At 36.3% G+C, this 25,987-nt stretch overlaps 1 protein-coding gene across 1 annotated transcript in view; it reads left to right on the top strand.

The window, feature by feature from the left end:
* LOC132151773 (P protein-like) overlaps positions 1-25,987 on the top strand; it is an 89,636-nt gene that overhangs the window by 9,705 nt on the left and 53,944 nt on the right. Inside the window, exons 10-18 of the mRNA XM_059560131.1 lie at positions 2,661-2,732; positions 4,323-4,388; positions 5,632-5,688; positions 7,405-7,529; positions 9,143-9,281; positions 17,276-17,408; positions 23,167-23,314; positions 24,089-24,146; positions 24,781-24,889. Coding sequence (XP_059416114.1) covers positions 2,661-2,732; positions 4,323-4,388; positions 5,632-5,688; positions 7,405-7,529; positions 9,143-9,281; positions 17,276-17,408; positions 23,167-23,314; positions 24,089-24,146; positions 24,781-24,889 — 907 coding nt within the window. The remainder of the gene's footprint in view (positions 1-2,660; positions 2,733-4,322; positions 4,389-5,631; positions 5,689-7,404; positions 7,530-9,142; positions 9,282-17,275; positions 17,409-23,166; positions 23,315-24,088; positions 24,147-24,780; positions 24,890-25,987) is intronic.

Genomic DNA, 25,987 nt, shown 5'->3' with positions numbered 1-25,987 from the left:
CTACACCATCATCAAGGAGCTGAGAAAGTAAAAATTATATGTTTTTAAAAGTGAACTAATGAACAGATTTTATGTTGATTGGGTGAGTCATCGTAATTGTATTTATTGTGTTTTTAAAACAGGGTTACTTGCGGAACATTACCTCTGTGATCATCTTTTTATGAGAAATGTATATTATATTATATTATATTATATTATATTATATTACATTATTCTGACCATTTGAAACCATTACAACTTCAGTCAACTGTGATATGTATATGAACTAGTTCCCAGGTGTTTTAGAAATCATCAAAAAGTGTTAGAAAAACACAGTAGCTTTGCTGTCCAACTGAGTCCAGTCTGTTCATTTTTAGTGATGAATTTCACGTACATAACACGGCATGACATTTCAGTAAAAGTAACATAACACCTAACCAACACTTGCTCATACAGTCTTAGTCTAAATGTGTCTCTATGTTCAGTTATTCTAAAACGTTTTTATCTTGACTTTTAATACTTGGAAATATAGCCACCATTACCCAGCCCAGTTATGATTAAAAATATTGCTGCTTCTCAGGCATTGATCTAAATGGAAAATGATGTTGCCAAATGTATGTGTGCATGCCAGAAGGAAGTTGCAGCTGCCCAGATTGTGCCTTTCATAATCAGCTTTTAATTGACTGCTGAGTCAGATGATAGCATAGTACTGGACATTTTTTTTTATCCGCTTTGCTACTATTTTCACAGGCAACTGTTACATTTTCAAATCTCTTAGTACTAATATCACAACAGATCACCAAAAGTGCACTTTTTTCAGTCAGTTGGGATTTTTTTAAATTATACACCTTACTTGTGAAAATAGAACAGCATAGCATAATAAATGATCAGCATAGCAATTTTAGTGGAAAGATGTAAACATTTAAAAAAAATTCTCTATGTTTCTCTATGGCATTTGGTTTATCCCCCTTTTGCTTTAATGACACACAGCACCACTTGAGTTTTGAATACAACCTTAAAGATGCTATCGAGCATAATTTGATATCTTCAAAAGAGTATTGTTATCCAGTGTAAGCATTAATATCTGTCATCAATACCCCCAGCCCTTTTTTTTGGGCTGCTTTGATTAGTGACCAAGAATTAGTGCGGAATCTTAAATATTTCATACTTAACATTTCTTTCATGCATAACATTCTTTCTACATAACATAACATCTTTCAATATGATAAAACTTAAAAAAGATTTGATTAACATCACCAACGTTTGGACTCCATTGTAAACAGGGAATCTTTTGTTGTATTGACCTGTGCCTGATCTTCTGATCTTCCTCTCTGCATTGCACAGCAGCTTGGTGATAATCCTCTGAGCTGATCTAGAATCAGCACTCTGAAAACGACTTTGATTAAAAGGGCTCAGATGGTGAGTTTCATCAGCAGTTCTGATACCTAAATCTCATTTGCCTCGAGAGAGGGCAAAACCTGAAATCAGAGATATATAATAGTATGAGATGCGTATAAATATTAATATGCCTTAAAAGATTCATGAATAATTTATTTTCACAATCTAATTGCAGATATCTCGTAAACACTTTAATAATGGCTGATAGATTATTCTTAAATTAGACTAGAGTTACAGTTTCTTATTAACTGGGGGGCTTTGAGTATAAAACTAACATCACATCTCACACAGGCACATTTTGATATTTCATTTAGCCATAAACTCTTTCTTACTGTATAAGTGAGAGTAATTGGTTTAAATCGCAAAACAGAGACACATTAGTCTCAGAGGATACTTTCATATGCAAAGCAACTCAATGCATATCCATATTGCTGATTAATTCTGCACAGAAAGCAGTGTTCAACAATTTATCTTAATGACCTGTTTTAGACTTACAATCACGACATTTCACCAAGTGTTCCTCCCCCTCAGGGAAGTTGTCCGACTGACTTGGATTACTTGCTCCTTCGTTTAACCGTTATCCTGCATGTTGTGTACTCATCTCCCTTCTTTTGCTCTTCTAGCTGATTACACTGTGTAGTAATGACTGCTCCACCTTGACACATGACACCGAAAGAGGTGCATCAGACACTTTTTGATTCAGGTGTTTCAGTCAAGTGCTCTCACCAGGAAAACAGATGCTGAAGATGTTGATATCTGACAGTGCACTTTAAAACAGCGCTTTTAGTCCAGAGGGTGACTGAAGAGCAGAAAACCAGTAGATGTCGACTGACACGTATATGCCTGTGAATCTGGATTTATCATTTGATTAAAATAGTGCATAAAAGGGTCAGAATGAATTAAATGTAAGAAATTATGTTGATCGACCATAAATGAAGAGTGGGGAAGAGGGTTAATTGGCATTTTTGATGAGCAAATGTATTCACTTATCCAAAGGCTGTTTTACAGCCTTATGTTTTACATAATTAATAGTGTTTGCTAAGACTAGCATCGATGTTACTGTTGCTGATACGAATAATTTTGTGCTATGGGTGATAATGATACCTCATATCATGCTGCTGGCTAAGCAATGCCCTGCATTGTGCATAGAGAAGCACAAATCTAGTTTGTGGTACATTATTATAAGTCCAGATTTGTAATAAAATTGGCAAAACAAATTGTACTCTAATTATGATATATTACCGCTATCTTATTTATTTTTCTTCGTTTATTTGTTGTTGCAGATTGTTCACCGCACTCTGGCTGCAATGTTAGGATCCCTGGCTGCTCTGGCAGCGCTGGCTTTCATTGGAGATGTAAGTTTTTGTTTTAGAGAATGTTATTTTATTCCATTCTGATGAATATTGCTTACACTTTGTCAAGAGTTGGACTCTGGGACTTCATTCATTTTGAGAATTGCAGTGATGATCTTATTTATAGTAGCTAAAAGTAGCCTATGAGAGCTCAGCAACATTGTCATAAATAAAATATAGTGGAAAATTCAGATTTTAATTACAGAGCATTAGCTTCAGTATGTCATACAAATCCTGGCAAAAATGATTGAATCACCACACTCAGAAGAATGTTCACAAGTTTTTTACAAATAGATGAATCACGGATATGACAAAAAACTATTTTTGTTTTATAATTTAACATCCTTGTTAAGTGAAACATACCTCAAACAATTGAGATTAAAAACAGTTGAATGGAAAATAGTTTAACTTGTCAATGAGAGAAACAATTATGGAATCAATCAAAAAACACCATCCTCCTCTGGCCTTTGTGATCACCTGAAATCTTTGGGGCATCAAAAAGCAATATTCTTCATTAAGCTGGTTTCAACTTTCTGAAAAGCACTTGACAGATTATCTTTGCAACCTGTGCATTGACAGTTCAGGCAGGGTTGCTATTTCTCCTGCTCTTTTACCCTACATGCAACCCCATATCATAAATGAGTTGCGAAATTTCATCAGGCAGTCATCTTTATACATTTCATTAAAACGGCACCAGACAAATATCAATCTTTCAATATATCACTTTCATCCAATCATCCCTATGACAGCTTCTCTTTATACCATCTGAACCTTGCTGTCTTCTGTTTAGGTGTTAATGCTGGTTTTCGTTTGGCTTTTCCATGTGTAAATCCCATTTCATTCAGCTGGTTTCTTACAGTTCTGTCACACACATTGACTCCTGATTCAGGCCATTTGTTTTTCATTTGTTTCGTTGTGCATTTTCTCTTTTCAAGGCCGTTTTCTATCCTGACGCTTTGATGTCTTGCCTGGTTTGCCTTTATGATTTCCTTTTATAACCTTTCCATTTTGTTTATACTTGCAGCAAATTATCCAACTTCTTTTGCCACATTCCATGTTGGACTTCCGTCTTAAATTAATTTTATAATCTTTTCCATCATTTCAACTGACAGCTCTCTTGTTGGGGCCATGTTACCTTTCTATTAGCCAAGTCCAACCGCTTGTTAAGATCTGTAAGCACTCTCTTTTAACTGCTGAATAATTCGCATTTTAGATATGTGCCGGTATTTGTTTTAGAAATTCACATTACAAGCTGATTCCATCAGATTCCATTTTTCCTCAACACTGAACGATTCCATATTTTTTTCCTTTACTTGATATGGAAAATTGTTTTCCATTAATTAAAATAATCGTATTTGTTTGAGGTATGTTTCACATAACCAGAATTATTAAACAAAAATAGTTTTGTGTCATATCTATCATTCGTTCATTTTGTATAAAGTAAAGAAGATCTTTTCGACTGGGGTTGTATATTGTAATTGATGCGATTATTTCAACATTCCAGAAAACCCAGTTAAGACTGGTAAGTGAAAATGCTCTTCTGTATCTGAGGAAGGAGAGAATGACTATTTCATCCCATTGTCTTTACTGTAGAGGCCAAGTCTAATGACTGTTGTGGAATGGATTGACTATGAAACACTTGCCTTGCTGTTTGGAATGGTAAGTATAATTCTAACAGGTCTAGGAACTCTCCAGCAGTGCACCGTGTGTACTATGAACATATGATATCTCAGATTGTGTGACTTGTTGAAAAAATATGTGCTGTTACATTTAGATGAGATTGCACTTATTATTTTATCCTGGTGGATAATAACATCTAATAAAAAAAAAATCTACCTTTGATAGAAATACCCCAAACCAAATCTAGCAATGTTTCAGCTCATCTCATAGGGAAACTTTGGGGTAAACTTGTCTTAACAAACGCCCCATAACCACATAACAATGAGCTAAAATCTCTCTGAAAACCCTAGCAATGCTCTAGCAACAAACTGTATGTTTTCTTCAGAAACTATCTAGTTATTTAATGGTTTCAGACAGCATTAGAACCTTGTCTCTGGTGTAATGAGATCATTTAACCTGCCTGTTTGGAGAAAGTTGCCCTGCTACAGTATGTGCTTGACAGTCTGACAAGCCTCTATTCCAACTCTTAACCCCAAATATTTAGCCTCTTAGGCTGGTCAGCCTTACAGGCACTTAGTGTGACACCTTTCTTTAATGTGCTGTTAACATAATGCTTCTTTTAGAAAGAATTCTTCAGGAGTCTAAGATCATTTACGTTGTTACTTTGAGTCACACTAAATGTACAGCATCACAATCAGTTGAAAGGTTTGTTAGCTGAGGCTGTTAGACTCCATATGACATTAGTCCATATTTTACATGGTTCTGCAACAAAGTGTGACCGAAAAATATCAGTACAAATAAAAACACACAAGCCAATATTTTTGCCAAAGTCCCACCCTTTTCAAGATCTCTGTTTGCTCAGTGTCTGTCTCCATGGAAACAAATACATTCAATCAGCCCCCATCCAGAAGACTACATGTAGGAGTATTTGAGGAAAAGCAGAAAAGAAAATCAGAGACTGATGATAGAAAATGAATCATAGCATCCATCAATTTCAAAGACTGATTAGAAAAGAGCCATTTTTACATAAAAAAGGATAGCTTTAATAAGCTCAGAAATATTTATGTTTCACTTTATTGATTTTCTATATTTCAAAGATGTCTGTTTCTGTATCTGAGGCCAAAAAAAGGCAAGAGAATGATATATGTGGCATGAAATTGAGTGAGCGACCGTGTGGCATTTGAGACATAATGTGATTTTATAGCAACACATGTGGCGGTAAGCTCTAAAAATAGAAACCATGAAATGTTCAAGTCTCATAACCCTTCCTCTTTACTTTCAGATGATACTGGTGGCAATATTCTCTGAGACTGGTTTCTTTGATTACTGTGCGGTGAAGGTGAGTTTTCTCAGTCATTATGTTGAAAATGCTTATTTGTTATTTTATTTATCTCTTTAAGCAAGATACAGTGTCTTGACCGAGATAGTCATTTCCTCATATTCTCTCTACAATCAGGCTACTTAATCTATCCTACCTACCTTATATATTATATTATACATATTTATATACATTATATATCTACAGATACAGATACCTACTAACATTTAATCAGCAATCTATAGGTAGCATGCTGTCTGTTATTGATTCAGTCTGATATACATTCATTTCTCTTTATAGATGTCCCTGTTTTTGATTTAGTCAATATATCCCATTATGCTACTTTACCCAGTAAGCTTTAGGGGCATAGAAGCAGAGCTTTACGATAGCAGTCCTGAAAATCCCTGTCATTCACTCTCAAGCAAAGTGATGAGAATCCCACAAATGTTTTATATATATGACATTTCTGGGTGAATATCAATCTCCAACAGAGTTACGAAAAGGAATCAGACAGAACAAATCTTTGTGAAATGATGCAACCGTTTAAAAATTGTGAATAAAATGGGTCTGAATTAATAAAAGTCTAAAAATAAATCTTACATTGAGCTTCATTGGATGGATATCCCGTTCCTTATATTCAGGGATTCTGAACCAGACTGTTGTAAAAGACCCTTTGAAACATTATGCATGTGCTTTGGACATTATGAGGGCACATGCTTATGTCCTCTCATCCCATTCATGAATATTAAGAGGGTTCTGAACAAGGACATGTTCCACAAATTAAAATATTGCCATAGAAACAACCCCCTTGATTGAACTGTTGATGCATTTTGTCTTGAAATATAAATCAGGCTTCTTTAATCTGTGTGTAGTTGTGAGCGGGTGAGTTAAAGCCTGTTCACACCAAGAATCCTAACTATAACGATATTAGTTTCCACACCAACACACAATAACGTTCTGTTTATTATAAGCGTGCATAGTGCTTTAAATGCTCAAGCTTGTTAAGGCAGGGTGGATTCTGATTGGCTGTCAATATTTTTTATCATTCATCAGTTAAAAAAAAATCATTCTTGAAGTAATTTTAATGTTCCTTTTTGCCATTTATAGTCGTGATGTAGGCTTTGGTATTCTTTAAAATTTAGAATGATTTTGAAAACTATATCTTTATCATTAGTATTATTGTTATCATCCTTGGTGTGAGTGGGCCTTTACACTGTTTATTTGTCAGATACCATATTACTGATAAGGAAGTGAAGTGGAGTCAGGAAGTGGTGACATGCACCACCTTTCTTTACCACTTGATTAGAATGATTCCAGACAGCCTGCCAATGTCTCCATAGCGACAGACATTTAAAGCGCAGCTCTTTTGTTTTACGAATATTTTCTTTTCAGGCATTAACATTCTATTAGCGCTAAAGCCTGATTGAACAAACACACTATGGATCTGTGTCAGTTTTTAGACTGATATCCTCATTAAAATGTACCTTTGAACATTGTGTTCTGAGCACCCCTCAGAGGACCGCTCTCGATTCTCCATCTCTGAGGCACTGTTAAATCTATCTCTCCTTTCAAGTTTTTTTTTAAAAACATGATTTTGTTAATGTACATAAACAAAGGCAAGAGATTTTCGTGCTCAATTTATTTTTGACCCAGTTCGTTTTCATCAGTGTGAACTTGAACTTTTTTTTAAACCAATAATGAAGTATACTCAGCAGTATTGTGTATGTCTCCACACAGGCGTATCAGTTATCCCGAGGAAGAGTGTGGCCAATGATAATGATTCTGTGCTTAATTGCAGCCGTTCTCTCAGCCTTTCTCGATAACGTAACAACTATGATGCTTTTCACCCCTGTTACAATCAGGTAATGGTATCTCTTCTTAAAACAATGTCTCTTTCTTTCTTTCTGTCTCTTTTGACTTATTTTTTAAACTTGTATAATGATTAACTTCCAATGGAAGGATATGTGGCCAGCAATTGCACTGGAATAAACAATAAAACAGAGTTTCCTGAGAGTAGCCATAATACTTAATGTTTACATGAATTCTATCTATTGTTGAAGTTAGACTTGTGTGCCAGAATCCCCGTAAAACCTCCAGAATACCATTGCTTGTAGAGTTTTATTGTAAATGCTTTGCCGTATACATGACTTTTATTTTTACAAACTGAGGGATAAATCCAGATTCTTTTCTTTGGTAACTGACAGCATGCCACAGACGCTGTCAATAGAGATTAAACTTGTATTAAACCTGGAGCATTCCTTTAAGAGGACGTTGAATAGAAGAAGTTTGTTCATCAGAACTACTGCTAAAAAAAATCCCAGAAGGCCTTGGCTTTTCTCTAGTCAGGGTGCAATAAGTCATGTCTTCATGCTATAAACTTACCACCTCATTGCTCTTTTCAGCTCCATTTGAGCCTATTTTCTTCCATCTTTTCACTGTGTACGTTGTCATTCAATGTGATTCATTTATAGGTTTTATATCCTGATATACAACATCATTTATTTAGCATTGTTTAAGAAACCATGTTCCTTCAGAGGACATGTGCTATGAAGCAATTTGGCATAATGTTATAGTGTTTCATGTCCCATCCCAGCTGAAAAAAAAGACCAACCTTAAAGACCAACAAACCAACTTTGAGTAAGGATACTTTTTTTTTGGGTATTTAAATTTTTTTTCATTCTACTGCAAAATTCATCCATCAAATTCTTATCATCTTAGACCTTAAAAATCCCTAGTGTTGTAGGATAGAATGAATCTATATTTCACACATAGCCATTAAAATGGTATGTGCAGCCTCAGCGTTTTCATGATATTGCTGGTGAGAAATGACTCCTCTTTTTTGATTATGAATCCCCAATGGCATCTTCAAACACCTTTGGGGCTTCAGAGGTTAGAGACACAGTACACACACACACTCGTTAAAGAACAAATGTGAGAAATTAGAGAATTCAGCTTTTCATTAACAGGCAATTTGCTTGTGTAAGTGTTTTTTTTCATGCCAATTCTGCAAGGAAACTGATATGCTTCTCTTTAGATTTGCTTGAAATTCAGTGCTAATAACTAAACATGGAAATTTGTGCAGCCCAGCTTAAACTTTTGCTGGTCATCCTCCTCTTGCTATATTTTATGGTACAGTTACAAATATAATAGAAGTAAAATGCATGAGTCTGTGTAAAAGTTGCAGCTACAATGCTAGGATATTGTGGTGGTTGTCACGTTGTTGCGATGTGATTGTTAAGGTGTTCTCTGTGTATGTTTTTTTTGCATGTTTTACTGTATGTTTCACCAGGCAAAAATCATAAAAAAGTATGATGGATTAGAAAAACAATAGCACATCGTTTCTCAAAAATTACTAGAAAGCATTTATCTGTCTTGATGACCACTTGGAGACTACTATATGTAACATGGTTGCATTGCATTGATGTTCCAGGAACATTGGTCATAATCAGGTTTTGTGATGTCTTTTGTACTCAAGGTTATGTGAAGTGCTTAATTTGGACCCCAGGCATGTCCTAATTGCTGAGGTAATCTTCACCAACATCGGAGGAGCTGCCACTGCTGTTGGAGATCCTCCCAATGTTATCATCGTATCCAATCAGGATCTGCGTAAAAAAGTATGTCATTATTTTCCACCGTTCTTACTTGATGCTGGGTCATTTATGGGTGGACGGATATTGTACTGCTGTCTTGTGCCTGTTGAGAGTGATTTAAGAATGATAGACTTCACTGTCACTGTCGACTAAAGGCTAAAACACCATGGCATCCTGTCTTACACCTCAAACTATTAATTATGTAGGAATACTTCTTGCCAGCTTTAGCCACACTCTGCCAAATTCTCTCTCTCTCTCTATCTCTCTCTCTTTTTCTGTCATAATGGTTAAATCTCAAACCTGTATAGCCTCTCTTTATTGAGACTTGTGTAATATTGGTTTGACTGAAAAGGTGATGGGACATTTGAGTGTGTTATGTTATTTTATTACTCTTATTTAGGATTATGGGTTTAAATGCAGTTTGAATGGCTAACCCTTTGAGTGCATTTCATATCACAAGCCAAGTATGCGTTGCGTTCTCGGCATTGCCACAAGCTTGCATTAGCATAAACTGTCTGATTCTGCAGCTAGGTTTTCTCTTTTAGGGACAATTTGAAGCGAATGATGCTGAGCAAGTAAGATCTCATAAGTATGTTTACCTGAATAATAACAAATCAGATTCAATAGCAAAGACATTTGAAGCTAGCTCTATACCCCCATGAGAATTATTATTGTCTCCACAGTGCAAGAACACACATTTAATGTTCAGTGGGACTGTGCATTCAGTGCTTTTTTTTTGAGGTGTGCTATTTCCTTGTGCTTTGCAAAAAAACTGAAAAGAAAATCCCTTAGATATGCATTAAAATTAGGGACTAGATTGAGGAAATGGAATATCATACTGACTGCATCCGAAAATGCATACTTCCATACTATGTAGTAGGCAGTTATGGGTCGATTTCTTACCAATTTTAGTCCATTACTGATTAAAGATTACATGATGAAAACTGTAGTTAGTAGCGGTAATCTAGGTTGCACATTTTAGGTAATGTTATCTTGCTACTACTTTAGATTACTTTTAGATTAGGACCACCTTTAGCCCACAAAACATGCAAGCAGTTAGCATGGGGTTTGCTACACAGGCCCATATGCAAAAGGCTGCTATGAAATAGACTGTGACACATTGCCCTGGTCACCACTGATGTAGCTGTAACAATGTGCGACAGTCTTTGCTCTCCTCTGGGATCAATGAGCTGCGGATGACCCAAGGGTGGATGACAGTTCATCGTTTGGCCATACATGTACCACTTTTGATTGCACTCACTACAACGGCACATGAGCGAACCACAAGGCATGCTGTTTCCGAGATCGAGGTTCTAGTAACCGATTAGGAATGTACAAGAAACATGAAAACATCTTAGCATGGCAAAGCAACAGCTTAGCAACCACATGTGATGGAAAGTTTTCCTCCCAAAAAGACTGTGTGTTAGTGTAGGTCAAAGTGTGTGTCAGTAAGTATGTGTAAGAGTCAAGCTAAAGCCCTGAATGAGACACAGAGGATGAGACAGAGCTCTTTCATCTCCAACTCCGGATGCTGATTAAAGATGCTCTCTTTGGAGCCACTCTACCCTGCAGCTCTTTCTGTCACACACTACCACAGACACAATGACTAAGACAAAAAAACGTGTGTGTGTGAGTGAGCATCAGTGCAAAAAAGAAAGGGGGCGGAAAAAGGGTGGCTATAAAAGTATAGGAGATCCATCTTTTTCTGACATTCTATTTAAAAGGCTACACGCCAAAAGAACAACTATATGCCTAAAAACCTCAGTCTATCTGAAGCCATAAATATTTATGTCAAATAAACATGTCCGTGAAACGGATTTCCAGCACCATCACACTTTCTGACAGAGATGATTGAATTATTGTGTGAAGCACATTAAATTAGCTGTTTTAATCAAGTGCTGCTTCATGTTTTAAGAGTGTTTTAAAGAGAGAATCTCAAGGTTGAAGGGTCATGCAAAGGTAAAGAGAGGAGTTTTCGAATATGTATTTTTTTAGGAATTCTGGGTGGTCTAAACACTCCACCAGGAATCAAAGCAAAAGATTATTAGTTAGTTTAGGGCTCATTTTATGTCTAAATCAAAAAATCTGCAAATGTTGACCTATAACTTTAGGGCACAAATTCAAAGTCAATATGAAAGGTTGTTTAAATGAATAATCATGAAAAAAAGAAGCTACAAACAAACTAACAAACAAACAAACAATTTTTTTTTTAGTTTTTAGTCCCTGCATTTTCAGCAACTTTAAACCACAGCTGGCTTGGCATTTCAGCATTGTCTTCTGATATTTCCTAACTTAATAATATTCAATTATTTGTGAAATCAGTAAGCAGTAAGCTGGCCATTTTCAATGGTCTTAGTACTCTTTACATTTCATTTCAAAGATTTGGGGATATCTTGGATGTGAAAGATACATCATTTGTGACATGCACAATTCTGTATAAAAATTTGTATAAGTTAAAGGCCAGTTGGAATGAAAACCAACTAAATGTTCACAAACATCTATTATTGTAGAACATCTATAGGTAATAGTTGAGTAACTGTATACACAGTGCATTCATGTTTGTTAATAAACTAATGTGAACTACTGAAAATCAAATGTTAAGAATGTATTATTAGTATATGCAGAAATTGACCTTAGTCTAGGTTAACAAATGCTGTAAATGTATTGCTCATTCATTTTTAAGCCATTGTACGTAAAACATTTAACTGAACCTAATTGTAAAGTCTTATGTATTCTTTGTAAGAAAGGTCATTAAACCCATTAAATCCCACCAACAAGGGCAACTTAAATGTTTCATGTGAAGTTCAATAGTTACCATCACAGTTTTAATTTAGTTATTCCTTAAACTCTTCCATCAGCGACAGAAAGGTGCCTGGTTTAAAAGGTTGTATCTTCAGCTGGCTTTCAGAGCTGAAATCACTGTGGGGTTTGAGTTAATTTATGGCTCAGTAGAAACATCGTCCTTGCCTGTCAAACCGGCTGTTGCACAGGATAATGCAGCGGTAATCATGCTCAAGTTGCATTTTCCACATCAAGGTCACTTCCTGCTGGGCTACAATTGACAGTGGGGAATTTTCTGAAAAACCCAATATCCCTAAACTCACATTTCTGACAGGTCTAAATCTCTGGAGGGTGGAACCCATCAAACGTAACGAAGCACCCCCGCTCTATATTTTCTACTGTATAAACATCATTTTGGGTTTCCGTCAGGGTGTTCAGTGATAAATATGCTCCTGTAGTGGATGCGCAGTGGAGGGCCTGTGACTATCCACGTGTGTGGAGTGTTGGACAGATTCATCCATTCTGTTCCGCAGGGAGAGATTGCATCTGCTGTAATTATTGACATGGATGCAGTGGTTTGTGTTATCTCTGTGTTACACGGCCAGATTTGTTTATATTTGAGAGTGCTTCTGTTTGCGTGGACAACATGCAGATGATGAATGGAGATACAACTTCATGTGGAAAAAATGACACACACACACACACACACACACACACACACAGTTCAATACTTGCCATTTGCTTATTTGTTAATTGCTTTGTGCATTGAATTGATACCCGTTTAGCTGGGTCTAAAAGTTATATAAAATACTAAAGTACCCCATATATTATATATATGACTTTTATAGAATAACTAAGAGATTCCCTGTGCTATGAAATACTTTTCTGGTTTACATGTGTCTGTGTGTGTCTGAGGACTCGGGTTCCTGATGCAATAGAGGTAGGAGTCGATGAAACTCTGGACTCTCTTTGAAAGACTGATCCAAAACTATTTTTAAGCTGGTGCAAACAGGTGCTTATATAGTGTATTTGCATGAGGTGCTGTAATGTAGTTTACTGATCCACTGTTTGAGCTTAAAAATTATTTAAGCAGTTTTTCCTATTTCTGTACCTATTAGTTTATTGAGGTATCACACAATTTTATTCAATTACATTTTTTATTAGGGCTGCATGTTAAATCGCATGTGATATTTAATGTGCATCTTGTCAGTAAAGCCGGTTCTGTAATCAGCAGTAAATCTCCATCAGTTGCGCGATTTCACATGGAGAAGCAATAACTACACAGAGCCATTGTTTACTTAACAAGCTACGGAAAATAAGATCATATTTTGTGCATGTTTTGCACAGCTTGTTAGTGAACAACGGCGATTTATCGTGCAGCCCTATTTTTTTTAATTTCATTTTAGTTTTCTGTTTTGGCACCAAAATATCACATTTAAACTTTAAACTTGTTGAAACATTCTCTGTATGCTTTTCTCTGCTCTATTATGTAAATTAATGAGTGTTTGTATTTTTTTTGTGTGACTCATGTCTATTTGCTTGTGTATAACCGAGGATCTAATTTGATTGTAGTGAAGCCACCACCTTCTCCAGCAATCACTTAATCCGTTTATTAAGCTATAATCAGCCTCAGGATCTTTAGAGCCTCTGGATTCTGAATTGAACCTCTGCCATACAAATATATGGTTGACATGGCACAATACAGTTTATTAAAATGCACTGAGCTAGAAATGTGCTTTACTAATCCACATCTTCAAAAGTTTACTGTACCTTGACTTACAAAAGCAAATAATGTTATCCTTAAGACGTTTTGAAAGATGTCACCAAGGCTGCTTTCATATTTCAAATTATATTAATATAATACAATTGAAAAGAACTGTTTTGAATTTTAAAATATTTCAAAATACAATTTATTCCTGTGATGGCAAAGCAGAATTTTCAGGCAACATTTTACTCTTCAATATAAACCATGACACATACAAACATACATACATTTATTTATTTATTTAGAACAGCATACATTTGCAACATGGTAAAAGACAGTACAGTCACTTTTGATCAATGCATTCATGTTTTTTCTAGAAAAAGTTCACAATTTTAATGATCAAATTGACCCCCCCCCCCTTTTTTTTACTAGGTTTTTCATAGTTTTATCAAATATGGCATTAGAGAAAATCGGTGGTAGGTGGTAGACAAGCGGTAGAAATGGCAAAGGGATTAGGAAATTAAGTCTTGATTTAAGATTTTATTAATTTCCCTGACTTAAGGCCTAGAAATCAAATTTTTTATATGAAATCTTTGAAGTTTCCAGGTTTTTCATGACGGTGTGATCCCTGAACTTAGCCCGACCTGCATTTCTCAGGCAGCAGTCAGTCATGATGGAACATCTTGTACATGTGGGCTCTTTGTTTATTTGTATTTTTCTCTGTTTGTATGGGCTGTGCGAGTTGAAATGGGCCTCCCCATCGGTCTCGACAGGATCACTACAGCAGGAATGTTGCCATTTGGCCTGTCAAGCATCCATCTGTGGAGCTCTCTAGATCAGACATTTGAGATTGGGCAGAAGGAGTGTTTCAGGGTCGTTGAGGAGACGTTTCATATATACGCTGTGCTCTCTCTCTGGCATCTACTGGGCCATCAGTCACACTCCCAGAAATCTCAGCTGCCAATCAGTGCTTCTCCAGGCCCCAGGCAGACAGCCCTGGGTTTTTGCCAAGGCTGAGTAATGTGGGGAGCCGAACTACAATGATGCAATTATTACTATTACTAATTTCTTATATTTCTGTATAAGTACAAAAAAGAAAATCTTGGCTACAATAAAACATTATTGCCATTATTATTGCCCAATAAAAAGATACAGTTTATTTAACACCTGTTGGCCCTTTTAAATATTGGTGCTAAGTTGTCACAGTGGTAACCATTAAATAGCCTTTTATAGACTCACAATTAAAACAATTATAAAGTACAAGCAATTTGTGAAAAAAAAAAACAATTTCAAACAAAAATATAGCTTTCACTAATAAATATTGTAATTAATAAATCACAGGTGCATCTCAATAAATTAGAATGTCGTGGAAAAGTTAATTTATTTCAGTAATTCAACTCAAATTGTGAAACTCGTGTATTAAATTCAGTGCACACAGACTGAAGTAGTGGGGTCTTTGGTTCTTTTAATTGTGATGATTTTGGATCATATTTAACAAAAACCCACCAATTCACTATCTTAACAAATTAGAATACTTCATAAGACCAAAAAAAAAAAAAAAAAACATTAACATTTTTAGTGAATTGTTGGTCTTCTGGAAAGTATTTTCATTTACTGTACATGTACTCAATACTTGGTAGGGGCTCCTTTTGCTTTAATTACTGTCTCAATTCGGAGTGGCATGGAGGTGATCAGTTTGTGGCACTGCTGAGGTGGTATGGAAGCCCAGGTTTCTTTGACAGTGGCCTTCACCTCATCTGCATTGTTTGGTCTCTTGTTTCTCATCTTCCTCTTGACAATTCAGTTCTGGTGAATTTGCTGGCTAGCCAAGTACATCAACAGCATGGTCATTTAATCAACTTTTGGTGCTTTTGGCAGTGTGGGCAGGTGCCAAATCCTGCTGGAAAATGAAATCAGCATCTTCAAAAGCTGGTCAGCAGAAGGAAGTATGAAGTGCTCCAAAATTTCTTGGTAAACGGGTGCAGTGACTTAACACTGGAATTCAAGTATCTTGGGCTATGAGCTTTTCCACCCTTCCTCCAGACTCTAGGACAGGGATAAACAACTTCGGTCCTGGAGGGCCACTATTCTGCAGAGTTTAGCTCCAACCCTAATTAAACACACCTGAACAAGGCAATCAGTGTTTTCGGGATCACTAGATAGATACAGGCAGGTGAGTTTTTATGAGGGCTGAAGCTAAACTCTGCAGGATAGTGGCCCTCCAGGACCGGAGTTGCCTATCCCTGCTCTAGGGCCTTGGTTTCCAAATGAAATACAAAACTTGCTATCATCTGAAAAGAGGACTTTGGACCACTGGGCAACAGTCCAGTTCTTCTTCTCCTTAGCCCAGGTAAGACACCTCTGATGTTGTCTGTGGTTCAGCAAATTCCTTGACATGTCTGTGTGTGGTGGCTCTTGATGCCTTGACCCCAGCCTCAGACAATTCCTTGTGGAGTTCACTTAAATTCTTGAATCGATTTTGCTAGACAATCCTCATAAGGCTTCTGTTCTCTCGGTTGGTTGTGAATCTTTTTCTTCCACACTTTTTCCTTCCACTCAACTCTCTGTTAACATGCTTGGATACAGCACTCTGTGTGAACAGCCAGCTTCTTTGGCAATGAATGTTTATGGCTAACCCTCCTTTTGAAGGGAGTCAATGATTGTCTTCTGGACAACTGTCAGATCAGCAGTCTTCCCCATGATTGTGTAGCCTAGTGAACCAAACTGAGAGACCAATTTGAAGGCTCAGGAAACCTTTGCAGATGTTTTGAGTTGATAAGCTTATTCGCATGTCACTATATCCTAATTTGTTGATATTGTGAATTGGTGGGTTTTTGTTAAATGTGAGCCAAAATCAACACAATTAGAAGAACCAAGGACATAAATGTAATTATAAAAGGTATTTATAAATTATTAAGTTAAGAGGACTTTAAACTAGGGTTTTGAAACTGACATACAAAAACAAGCATTTGTGCCTCTCTCTGTAAACTGTCTTTGTACTACTTACGTACTGTACACGTCACCATGTAAACAAGAAAAGATACCCCACTACAATAAGTTATACACCAGTGGTATATTGGAAGATAAATTGTTGGATTAGATTTTACACATCACTATCAGTGGTGCCAATTGAAAATGTGATGCCATCTGGTTATGATGAGAAATGGGGTGGGCTGTACAGGCAAGAAAATATAATCTGAAGCTAGATGTTCAGTCGAGAGGACTGTGTGCTCTTGATATGAATTAAAATTAATAAATAGTCAGGAGCATTTTAAGAGGATTTGTGCCACATGCAAGTGCTTATTTAAATCTTATATAAGTGTTTAAATGTATCAAGATGCAAGCATTAAAATACTGAATATGATTCTGTTGATGAAATTTAATCAAGCCCTCCATCCACATTATATGAAGAGCCAGTAAAATGGATGTGATCTCTACTTATTGCTTAGAAAAGATTTCATGAAATACCGCAGCAAATTAATTGCACAGTTTTTAAAAGGGTGAAAATTAACCCGCCCTCTTCTTCCTCTAGGGGATTGACTTTGCAGCCTTTACGGGTTACATGTTCCTGGGAATCTGTCTGGTGCTGCTGACTTCATTTCCTTTTTTGAGAATGCTGTACTGGAATAAGAAACTTTACAACAAGGAATCCAGCGAAATCGTGGGTGAGTATTCATTTATTCTGCTCTATTTCTATGCACCAGCTTTCCTAAAATCATACAGAACTATCCTCAAGTGTATGTAGAGCCACTCTGCTTTCCTTTGTTTTTGATTCAAGCTCTTTTGTTCTGACAATGTGCAATGAAAAATGTATTCATAATCCCATTGACCTAGATCGTAAAGAATGAGGAATCATTTCTAAAAACCATAGACACCAGTGCTTAAGGGCACACTTGACCTTCCTTTGTTGACAGCAGTTCTTCCTATATGAGAACGTGAATGAGAGTCATACACCATTCTACACTATTTAAACCAAATCTCATATACTATCCAAAGCTCTTTACATTTGGCCTTTGAGCCCCTGTGACTGGGATAGGCACAGCCTACCCTTTAATGGATGATTATAACCTTGGCAATACATCAATTTTTCAGCCGTCCCTCCTTCACTCCCACATCCCACGATCACACTGATGCATTTAGTCTCTCTGTACCCTTCAGGCTGTTTTCCCTGATATTTCCATTATTCTTATCGGATGAGCCTGTGCTGAAAGCCTTAACGCATCTGTATTAAATACATAAATCCTGTCATATAGATGACCTCTCTCAAGACCTACACTTATGCACAGTTTTCAGACAGGACATGTTTGAGGGGTCTTGGTTGGTTAGCATGGCCCATTTAAAAGAAGAAATTATTATATTTCCAAGGAATATATATTTATGTATAATTTATTTACAGTGCTCTTATTTTACCTTTCATGACACAGCTCTAATAAAGGGCTTGGAACCATTTGTTTTTGTGTAATTAGTCAAATTAACAGTTCAGGTGATTAGCTCAAAAAACTCTGCGCCCAGAGCTGCCTGTGAGCAAAGATGGCACATTAAAGTTGTACTTTCTGGTGTCAACTGTTTTAAATCTACAATATTTATAATTTTCTTACTATCTAGAAAAAAATGGTCTGTGTTAAAGCATGTTTATGGTGTACTGTCATCAGCCTGTCATAATGTATGTTGTACTTGTATCTTGATATCCACCATTGTGTGATGCTTGCTTGAAATGGGCGATGCATCATAGAGTTGCATAGTTATGATATTTTGAAAGAACAGGGCACATTTAGCACAAGTGTGAAGGTGCTAGCACAGCTAGAAAGGCCGTTAAAGCCATCATAGACTCTGACAGGTCAATACCACTCTCACCTAGTCATCGCTTCATCACCGCCTCCACTGAAAGCCAGTCTGGCCAGAACAGAATTTTGGGTTAATTTCCAATGTTTAGATGATATCAGTGCAGTGTAAATTTGTGAAGATAAATGTATTTATTTATTCATTAATTTATGTATTGTTCATTTTTTGTACACTTATGAAAAAATACAAACATAAAAAGTAGTTAAATTGATCAAAAGCCTATTACTTTGACTTTTTTGGGTGAACTATTCCTTGATTACAGTCACATTTTTATATATACAGTGGGTATAGAAAATAATCATCCCTCTTTAAAATAATCAAATTTTTTTGCTTTTTAGTCTGAAATGAAGACAGACACAATATAACACCAACATGTCAGAAAAAAGAAATAAAAAAACAGAATCACTGAGCTGGTAAAAGGATCAACCCATCCCCCCCCCCCACCCAAATAATGACTTGTTAACTTAGTCAGGTGCAGCTAATCACCTTCTCAATGGAACACAACGCTATTTGACTTTCAACCGTAATCGGCTGTGGTCATTTTGATTAGCTCAGCATGAAAAGAACTTTCCTGGAGCATTTCAGTTCATGATAGTGCAACTGAAGCAAAAAATCAACTATGGGTGGCAAAACACTGTCAAAAGATCTCCAGGTTAAAGCTGTGGACAGGCACAATTCAGCAGATGGATACAAAAAAATAAAAATAAAATAAGAGGCTTTATCAGTGCCTAGAAGCACAATAAAGTCTGTTATTAAGAAGCTGAAGGTATTTGGTAAAACACAGTCTCTCCCTGGATCAGGATGTCGCTCCAAGTCCAAACTGGATGAAAGAGCCTGGAGGAAACTGGTCAGAGAGGCTACCAAAAGTCCTACAGCAACTCTAAAGTGGCTGCAGGAATTTAGGACAGAGTGGTCATTGTGTGCGTATGACCACAATATCACAAATTCTCCACAAATGTGGTTTGTAAGGGATGGTTGCAAGAAAAAAGCCTCTCCTCATGAAAGGCCACATGCTGTCAGCCTGAGCTTTACCAAAACACGCCTTGAAGATTCTGTGGCAGATGAGACTAAAATTTAATTATGTAGACTCAAAGCCAAACGATTTGACAGCTCACCATCCAAATAACACCATTCTTCCAGTAAAGCATGGAGGTGGTATTATCCTGTTATGAGGTGTTTCTCTGCAGTAGGGACTGGAGCACTTGTCAGGATAGAAGGAAACATTTATGGGGCAAAATATGTTCAAATTCTTGAGGAAAATCTGATGCCCTCTGCCAGAAAGTTGTGAATGGGAGGAAGATTTACCTTCCAACATGACAAAGACACACAGTAAAACTGACCACATGGTGGTTAAAGGAGAAAAAGGTGCGTCCTTGCATGGCCTAGTCAAAGCCCCACTGAAAATCTGTGGAATGACTTGAAGACTGCAGTCAAGAAACGGTCACCATCAAATGTATTGTAACTGAACTTGAGCAGTTCTGCAAAGAAGAGTGGTCAAATATCGCAAAATCTAGATGTGCAACGTTAGTAGAGACATATCCCAATAGACTTAAGGCTGTAATTCAAGCAAAGTGTGGGGGCGATCTTTTTTCCAACTCTGATTCTGCTTTTTATTTTTATTTTTTGGACATGTTGGTGTTCTATCTTTTACTTGGATGTTGAGTAAATACAGCTGGATTAAACAAAAACTGTGTCCATTTTCATGGCTGCAAAGCAACCAAATGTGATTATTTTAACCTGTTAGCCAGCACCCCCCATTATGGGACTCACAGCTGAAAGTGCTCTAACTAACTTATAATTAGGGTGATTATTTCATTCTGATCAAATGGTTTTTGTTCTTTTTATTTAATTATTTGTTTTGTAAATAAATAGAATTAATAATCAGATGAGCCTTCTACCTCCAGTTGTCAATGTCTTTCCACAAGAGGGCCATTAGCCTATTGAGCAGCTGCTCCCTCTGCTCCACAGAGACCTTCTTCTCACATCTCCCATACACCTCACACCTGAGCTCTCCTTCACACACCTGACAATATGCCAATAGCTCCTTTATAGCAAACCACTCATTTTAGCCATTCACAGGCTGAAATCAGGCTCTGAGGTTCCCAGAGAGGCTTTCACCATACCCATTATTTAGAATGAGAGGAAAAAAAAAAGCCCTTTCTAACACCAAGATGTTTTTTTTCTGAAAGTTCTAAGAGCAGTTGAGTGGTTGATCATCCAATTTAAACTAGGTATTTTGATCCATATTTTGTAATATTCTGTAAAACAGCATGACAGTGTATGAGAACTGTGTGTTGATCAGCCCAATGTCACATCAATAAACTTAGTAACTTGGGCTACAAAGTAGTAGGTATAAAAGTATTCAATGAAATTCAGTTCAATTCACATTTATTTGTATAGTGCTTTTCATTAAGCACATCGTTGCAAAGCAGCTTCACCTAAAATTAAAGTTTCTACAATAAAGAGTAGTTTATCAGTGGTGACTATGTCAAGGTGATAAACATATGGCAGAAATGTCTAACTTTCTTCCATCATGTAACATTGCTTGAATGGACCTTTATGTCATAAGGCTATGTGGTAAATAGTGGAAGTTTTGAGAACTTCAGATTACACAGACAACCACCAGTTGACCTCGTTGATATGTGTAATAAATAAGAGAGAAGCTTTTATTTTTTCATTCTTGTTTTTGATGCACTGTAAAATTATTTTTAATAGCTGTAAGGATCACTGGATTACGTTTTACAAAAAAAAAAAAAAAAGTTTCTTTGTAATTCCTTGTGAAATTTTCTAGCAGATTCTGAGTGAAAATTGTTTAAGTATTTTTTTTTTTCTTTTGACAAAACATTACTTTAGATTGTAATGGCTTCAAATTTAATGTATCTAATTTAGAACAGTGATTTTTAAGATGGTTGACATTAATTTCAGGCATTTTTCTATTTAGGGCTTGTCAACCACCCAGGCTTAAATTTCTTTTTATATATATATTTTTGCCTATATGAAAAAGTTATAACAGCATTATCAGTATTGGAATTTAGAAACAGTTCATTTTAGTTGTTTATGCTTAAAGAGCATCTGTGTTGTTTTGAAAACAACCTGCTCTAGGCTGCATACATGGATGCTTCACATCTACAGTAGATCCTTAATTACATGTATGCATGTTTTGTGCCTGTCATTTTATAGATAAAACAAGATGAGAAACAAGTGTCTTAAAAAAAGGGTAATTTCTTTCTCAGAAGGCAGGACACACTTTATATGTTCTCCTACGCCACTGGCTTTTGCCCACTGTGAGGATTGTCTTTGAGACACCATCAGCATGGGACAAGCACCATCCAGAATGCCAATCTTCCCCTCTGTTTGGTGATTATTGGGTTTTCGGGTGGCTAACGCAATGAAACAGTGCTGGTCAGTGTGGAGCTGATGCAAAGTCTTAGAACTCTACTCTATAAGGAACAGGGACTTATATGATCGGTTTGCCAGCTCCCCAGGTACATGCCAGTCCAGTTTCTAATTCTGTAAAGCCTGAAGTCCCCACAGAGCCACACTTTAAAAAAATCAAACCTGCTGTGCGGCTGATACAGATTTCCAGGCTCTTGGCATGATGCATTACTGTGTCTATTGTGATCAGCATGTTTTCCCCATGTCAGTTAGCTTCTGGGAAGCTTTCCTAGCAGACTCCCCATTGCATGGTGAGGAGTCATGCTGAAGGACTAGTGCAAAATCTTGCCTCTCCTATCTCTTTATTTTTTCCTTCTCCCTTATCTTCTCCATCCATACTTTCTCCATTCTTTCTGTACAGTATCTGTACAGTAACGGCATGGCTTGTAATTCATCCTATCTCTCTCTATTTCTCTCAAATTAAAAAAAAAAATTCTTGCACAGTTTGAAAGAAGTGTTTGGCTACCTTTATAAAGTAACACAATCATTCATCTTATAAGTGCCATAATAATTACAATTGTGGAGAGAAAGTAGTTTTAGACAATTCGTTTTTTAGTAATTACTTGTACGTTTTTTTTTAGTAAGTTATTTGTCATTACTAAGATAAAGACGTCAAACTAAGATCTTAAGTATTATGGACTTTTATTTCAACCATTTATTTTTAAACGTATTATTTTTAATGCCTTAAAATCTTTTTACATTTTGATATTGCATAAGGCATTAAGATGAGTGTTTTTCTTGGTAAAAGGTCAATCTTTAAGTCAATCTTAGATCTTATTTTTTTATTTAGATAGTTTTTTTTTTTTAGATTGGACTGTCTGCATTCTTTACTGTATCTGGGAAAATGTATACAATTCAGCCAAATTCATACAATTAATTGACACAAAGGTAGTGACAGATATTTTAAAGATGTCTGTGGTGAATTTTAAAAATATTGTGAATATGGGAGCGAACAAAAATTTTACAATCCCTTCCTTATTCTTTTTTTCTGGATTGGCTCTGTTTGACCATAAATCCCTATTTTTAATAGGTCTTGTTATCTGTTTCTTCTGAGTTTTTTGGAATAGATTTGAAATTCTTATCTTCGTGTTTGTCTATTCTACAGCTAAACCCCTTTATCTTGTCACGAATTATGTCGCCCTGCAGAACTGAAGCATGAGATTCTGGTGTGGAGGCAGACAGCCCATCGCATTAACCCTGCCAGCAGAGAGGAGAGTGCAGTCAAGTGTCTTCTCATGGAGAAGGTGCTCAATCTGGAAAGCCTCCTACACAAGAAGCTCAAGACCTTCCAGAGGTGCCATGCTCAATCCATTCTTTTCTTTGTCTGTCTGGTTAAAAATACAAGCAGTCTGTCTACACCCTGCCTGCATAGTGTTTGAAATCATGGATGTATTAAGTATACATTTTTGTTCTTTGTTCTTGTTTTATAGGCTGTTTTTCGGACTTTTTTCACTTGTGTTGTCTAAATATCATGAGGATAATGGTGGAAACAACCGAAAAACAATAAAATTAGGCTATACTTAATGCATTCTCAAGCTTTCTTTTACTATTTTGATGGTGCACGTAAAATGAGTGTCTTTCTTGGTATGAGTTCACTTGAAAACAGCCTATTAGGGCCAAAATATATCCATTCCCACTGCATGACACCTGTTGTGTCTGACAGTAGCATATACCCAGAAGCCCAGGATGATAAATGAGCAATAATTAACCTGTAGAAAAGTAGGTAATTGTTCTCAATTGTGTCGGCTCTCTAAAGCTCTTGTAGAGAGCTGAAATTTTAATCATGCAGAATAATTTTGTTCTCAACAGTTCCCAATTTTTTTTTCTGGTATTATTATAAATGCTTCTTTTAACTAAAGAAATTCGATACGTTATGCTTGTGGATCTTGTGGTTTGCTTTGATGTAAGATAGAATAATCACAGAAGCCATTTACAGCCTCACATGCTGAGTAGAAAAGGTTTGGGGTGACCACATGAAATTACCACTCCTACTCATTTGCAGGTGTCCATGCTGGCGGAAAGGATGTATTAACACTCTTCATTCTGTTTTATTTCTTTATTTTCACAGGCAAATATCACAGGAAGACAAAAACTGGGAACACAATATTCAAGAGCTGCAGAAAAAGGTAAAACAAATATACTCTGGCTTGTGTATTTGATAAAATATCATTAATTGGAGTTTAGTTGGATGCGTCAACAAACAAAAGATATGTTTCTTCTACCTTGTAAATGTTAACCAGTAAAGCTAACTATACTGAGTGCTGTTATATGATTAGCATTGTAATACTTGCAATTTTGCATCATTTTTTATCACTGCTATATGTGATCCTATGAGAATAGACCTGCAGATCTCATTATTATTTCTTACTAATACTAATACTAATAACAATAAATAATTAATGATTTAATTCTAAATAATATATGAATATAATAATTAATTGATATGGTTGAAATGAATAAATGTACTTTTTTCCATTGTACAAAAATAAACAAAATTGTTAAATATCACATAATATTACTATGAGCTGATGCTAAATAGAAAAAAAATGCCAATTTTGTTATTGTACAAAGTGTTAAAGTTTACATTTATTTATTTAGCAGACGCTTTTATCCAAAATGACATACTATTGAGACCGTGATTATTTGGTTTCTAAATATCAATTGAACTATACTGTGTGTACAGTAAAACTCTTTAGAGAGCATAATGGGTATGTTTCTTTCTGTCCTGTATCTAAACACGTCTTTCATGGTCTTTTACAGCACAGAATAACTGATCAAATCCTCCTGGTCAAGTGTCTGACTGTCCTTGGTGTGGTCATCTTTATGTTCTTCCTGAACTCCTTTGTTCCTGCCATACATCTGGATCTGGGTAAGCGAGAGACAAACAAGGGCGCAGATAACCAGTATTCATCTGTTTCTATTGCTGAACCGGCCCTGCTATTTACATGCCTCACTGTATAATTATGAGGGCTTGTTTCCTCTCTGTTTGAGCAGAGGAAATGGCATCACAAGAATATCTCGCTGCTTCTTTAAATGATCAAAAATGTGCCAATTCCTCTACCACGGAGCAAACATTTAATTTTATGTGCATCAGGCTACGTAGAATACAATTAGTGAAACAAATGCTATTCTAATAAAGCTGGCCACTTTCTCGCATGATCTAATTGGTGTGTGTATGAATCTGTCAATGTGTTGATGTCGTAATTGTTTGCAGCTGGGCTTTAAATGCAGAAAAAGACACAAATGCAAAACCACAACAATGGAGTAGCGTGAGATTAAATAAGACGGCTAGTAATACTCACCCCAAAATTAGTCTTTTGTTTCTGTTTAGCCTTCCTTTTTGCTCTAGCTTTGTCGAACTGGTTTATGCATGTGTTTATTATACAGTGAATGAGAAGTCAATTACAGATGGAAATGAGATTGAGAATTTCACCAAACACATTAGCGAGAACCAGTTGGTCAATCAGAGAAGGCCAGCCACACAGCTCACTTAGGTTGTTGTGTTGTTTGGGTCTGATTGTGTATTGATGATCAGTTCTCATTTGTGGACAGGTTTGTGGAAAAATGACACATGAATATTAGTTTCTAAATGATCATGTTCTCATCTCCTCATTCATAGAAAATCATGTTCAAGGCTGTGTACATAATTAATTAGCAATGATTGAAAAAATAATCACTGTACATTACCATTTTGAAAAAACAGTGTGGTTCTGCTTTCAAATTCTCTTCAGTTCCTTGTTCTGATCAAAACCAGGGTCGGCCAGCATGGGCTGCAAATGACTGTCATTAGACTTTCATTAGGTTGACACATCACCACTCCATTTGACCAGTGATATTGATTATTTAATCATGGCCGAGGATACTGTGCGCCTGCTGGAGGGCAATGAAGCACACAGGATGCACTGTGCTCAGAGCTCCACGTCTTTCCAAGGAAAAGCACATTCGTGACAATTAAGTGATTATTAAG

The sequence above is a fragment of the Carassius carassius genome, chromosome 10, assembly GCF_963082965.1.
Source record: "Carassius carassius chromosome 10, fCarCar2.1, whole genome shotgun sequence".
Classification (NCBI taxonomy): Eukaryota; Metazoa; Chordata; class Actinopteri; order Cypriniformes; family Cyprinidae; genus Carassius; species Carassius carassius.
The sequence above is the reverse complement of the archived record's forward strand: the minus strand, read 5'-3'. Positions and strand labels throughout refer to the sequence as shown.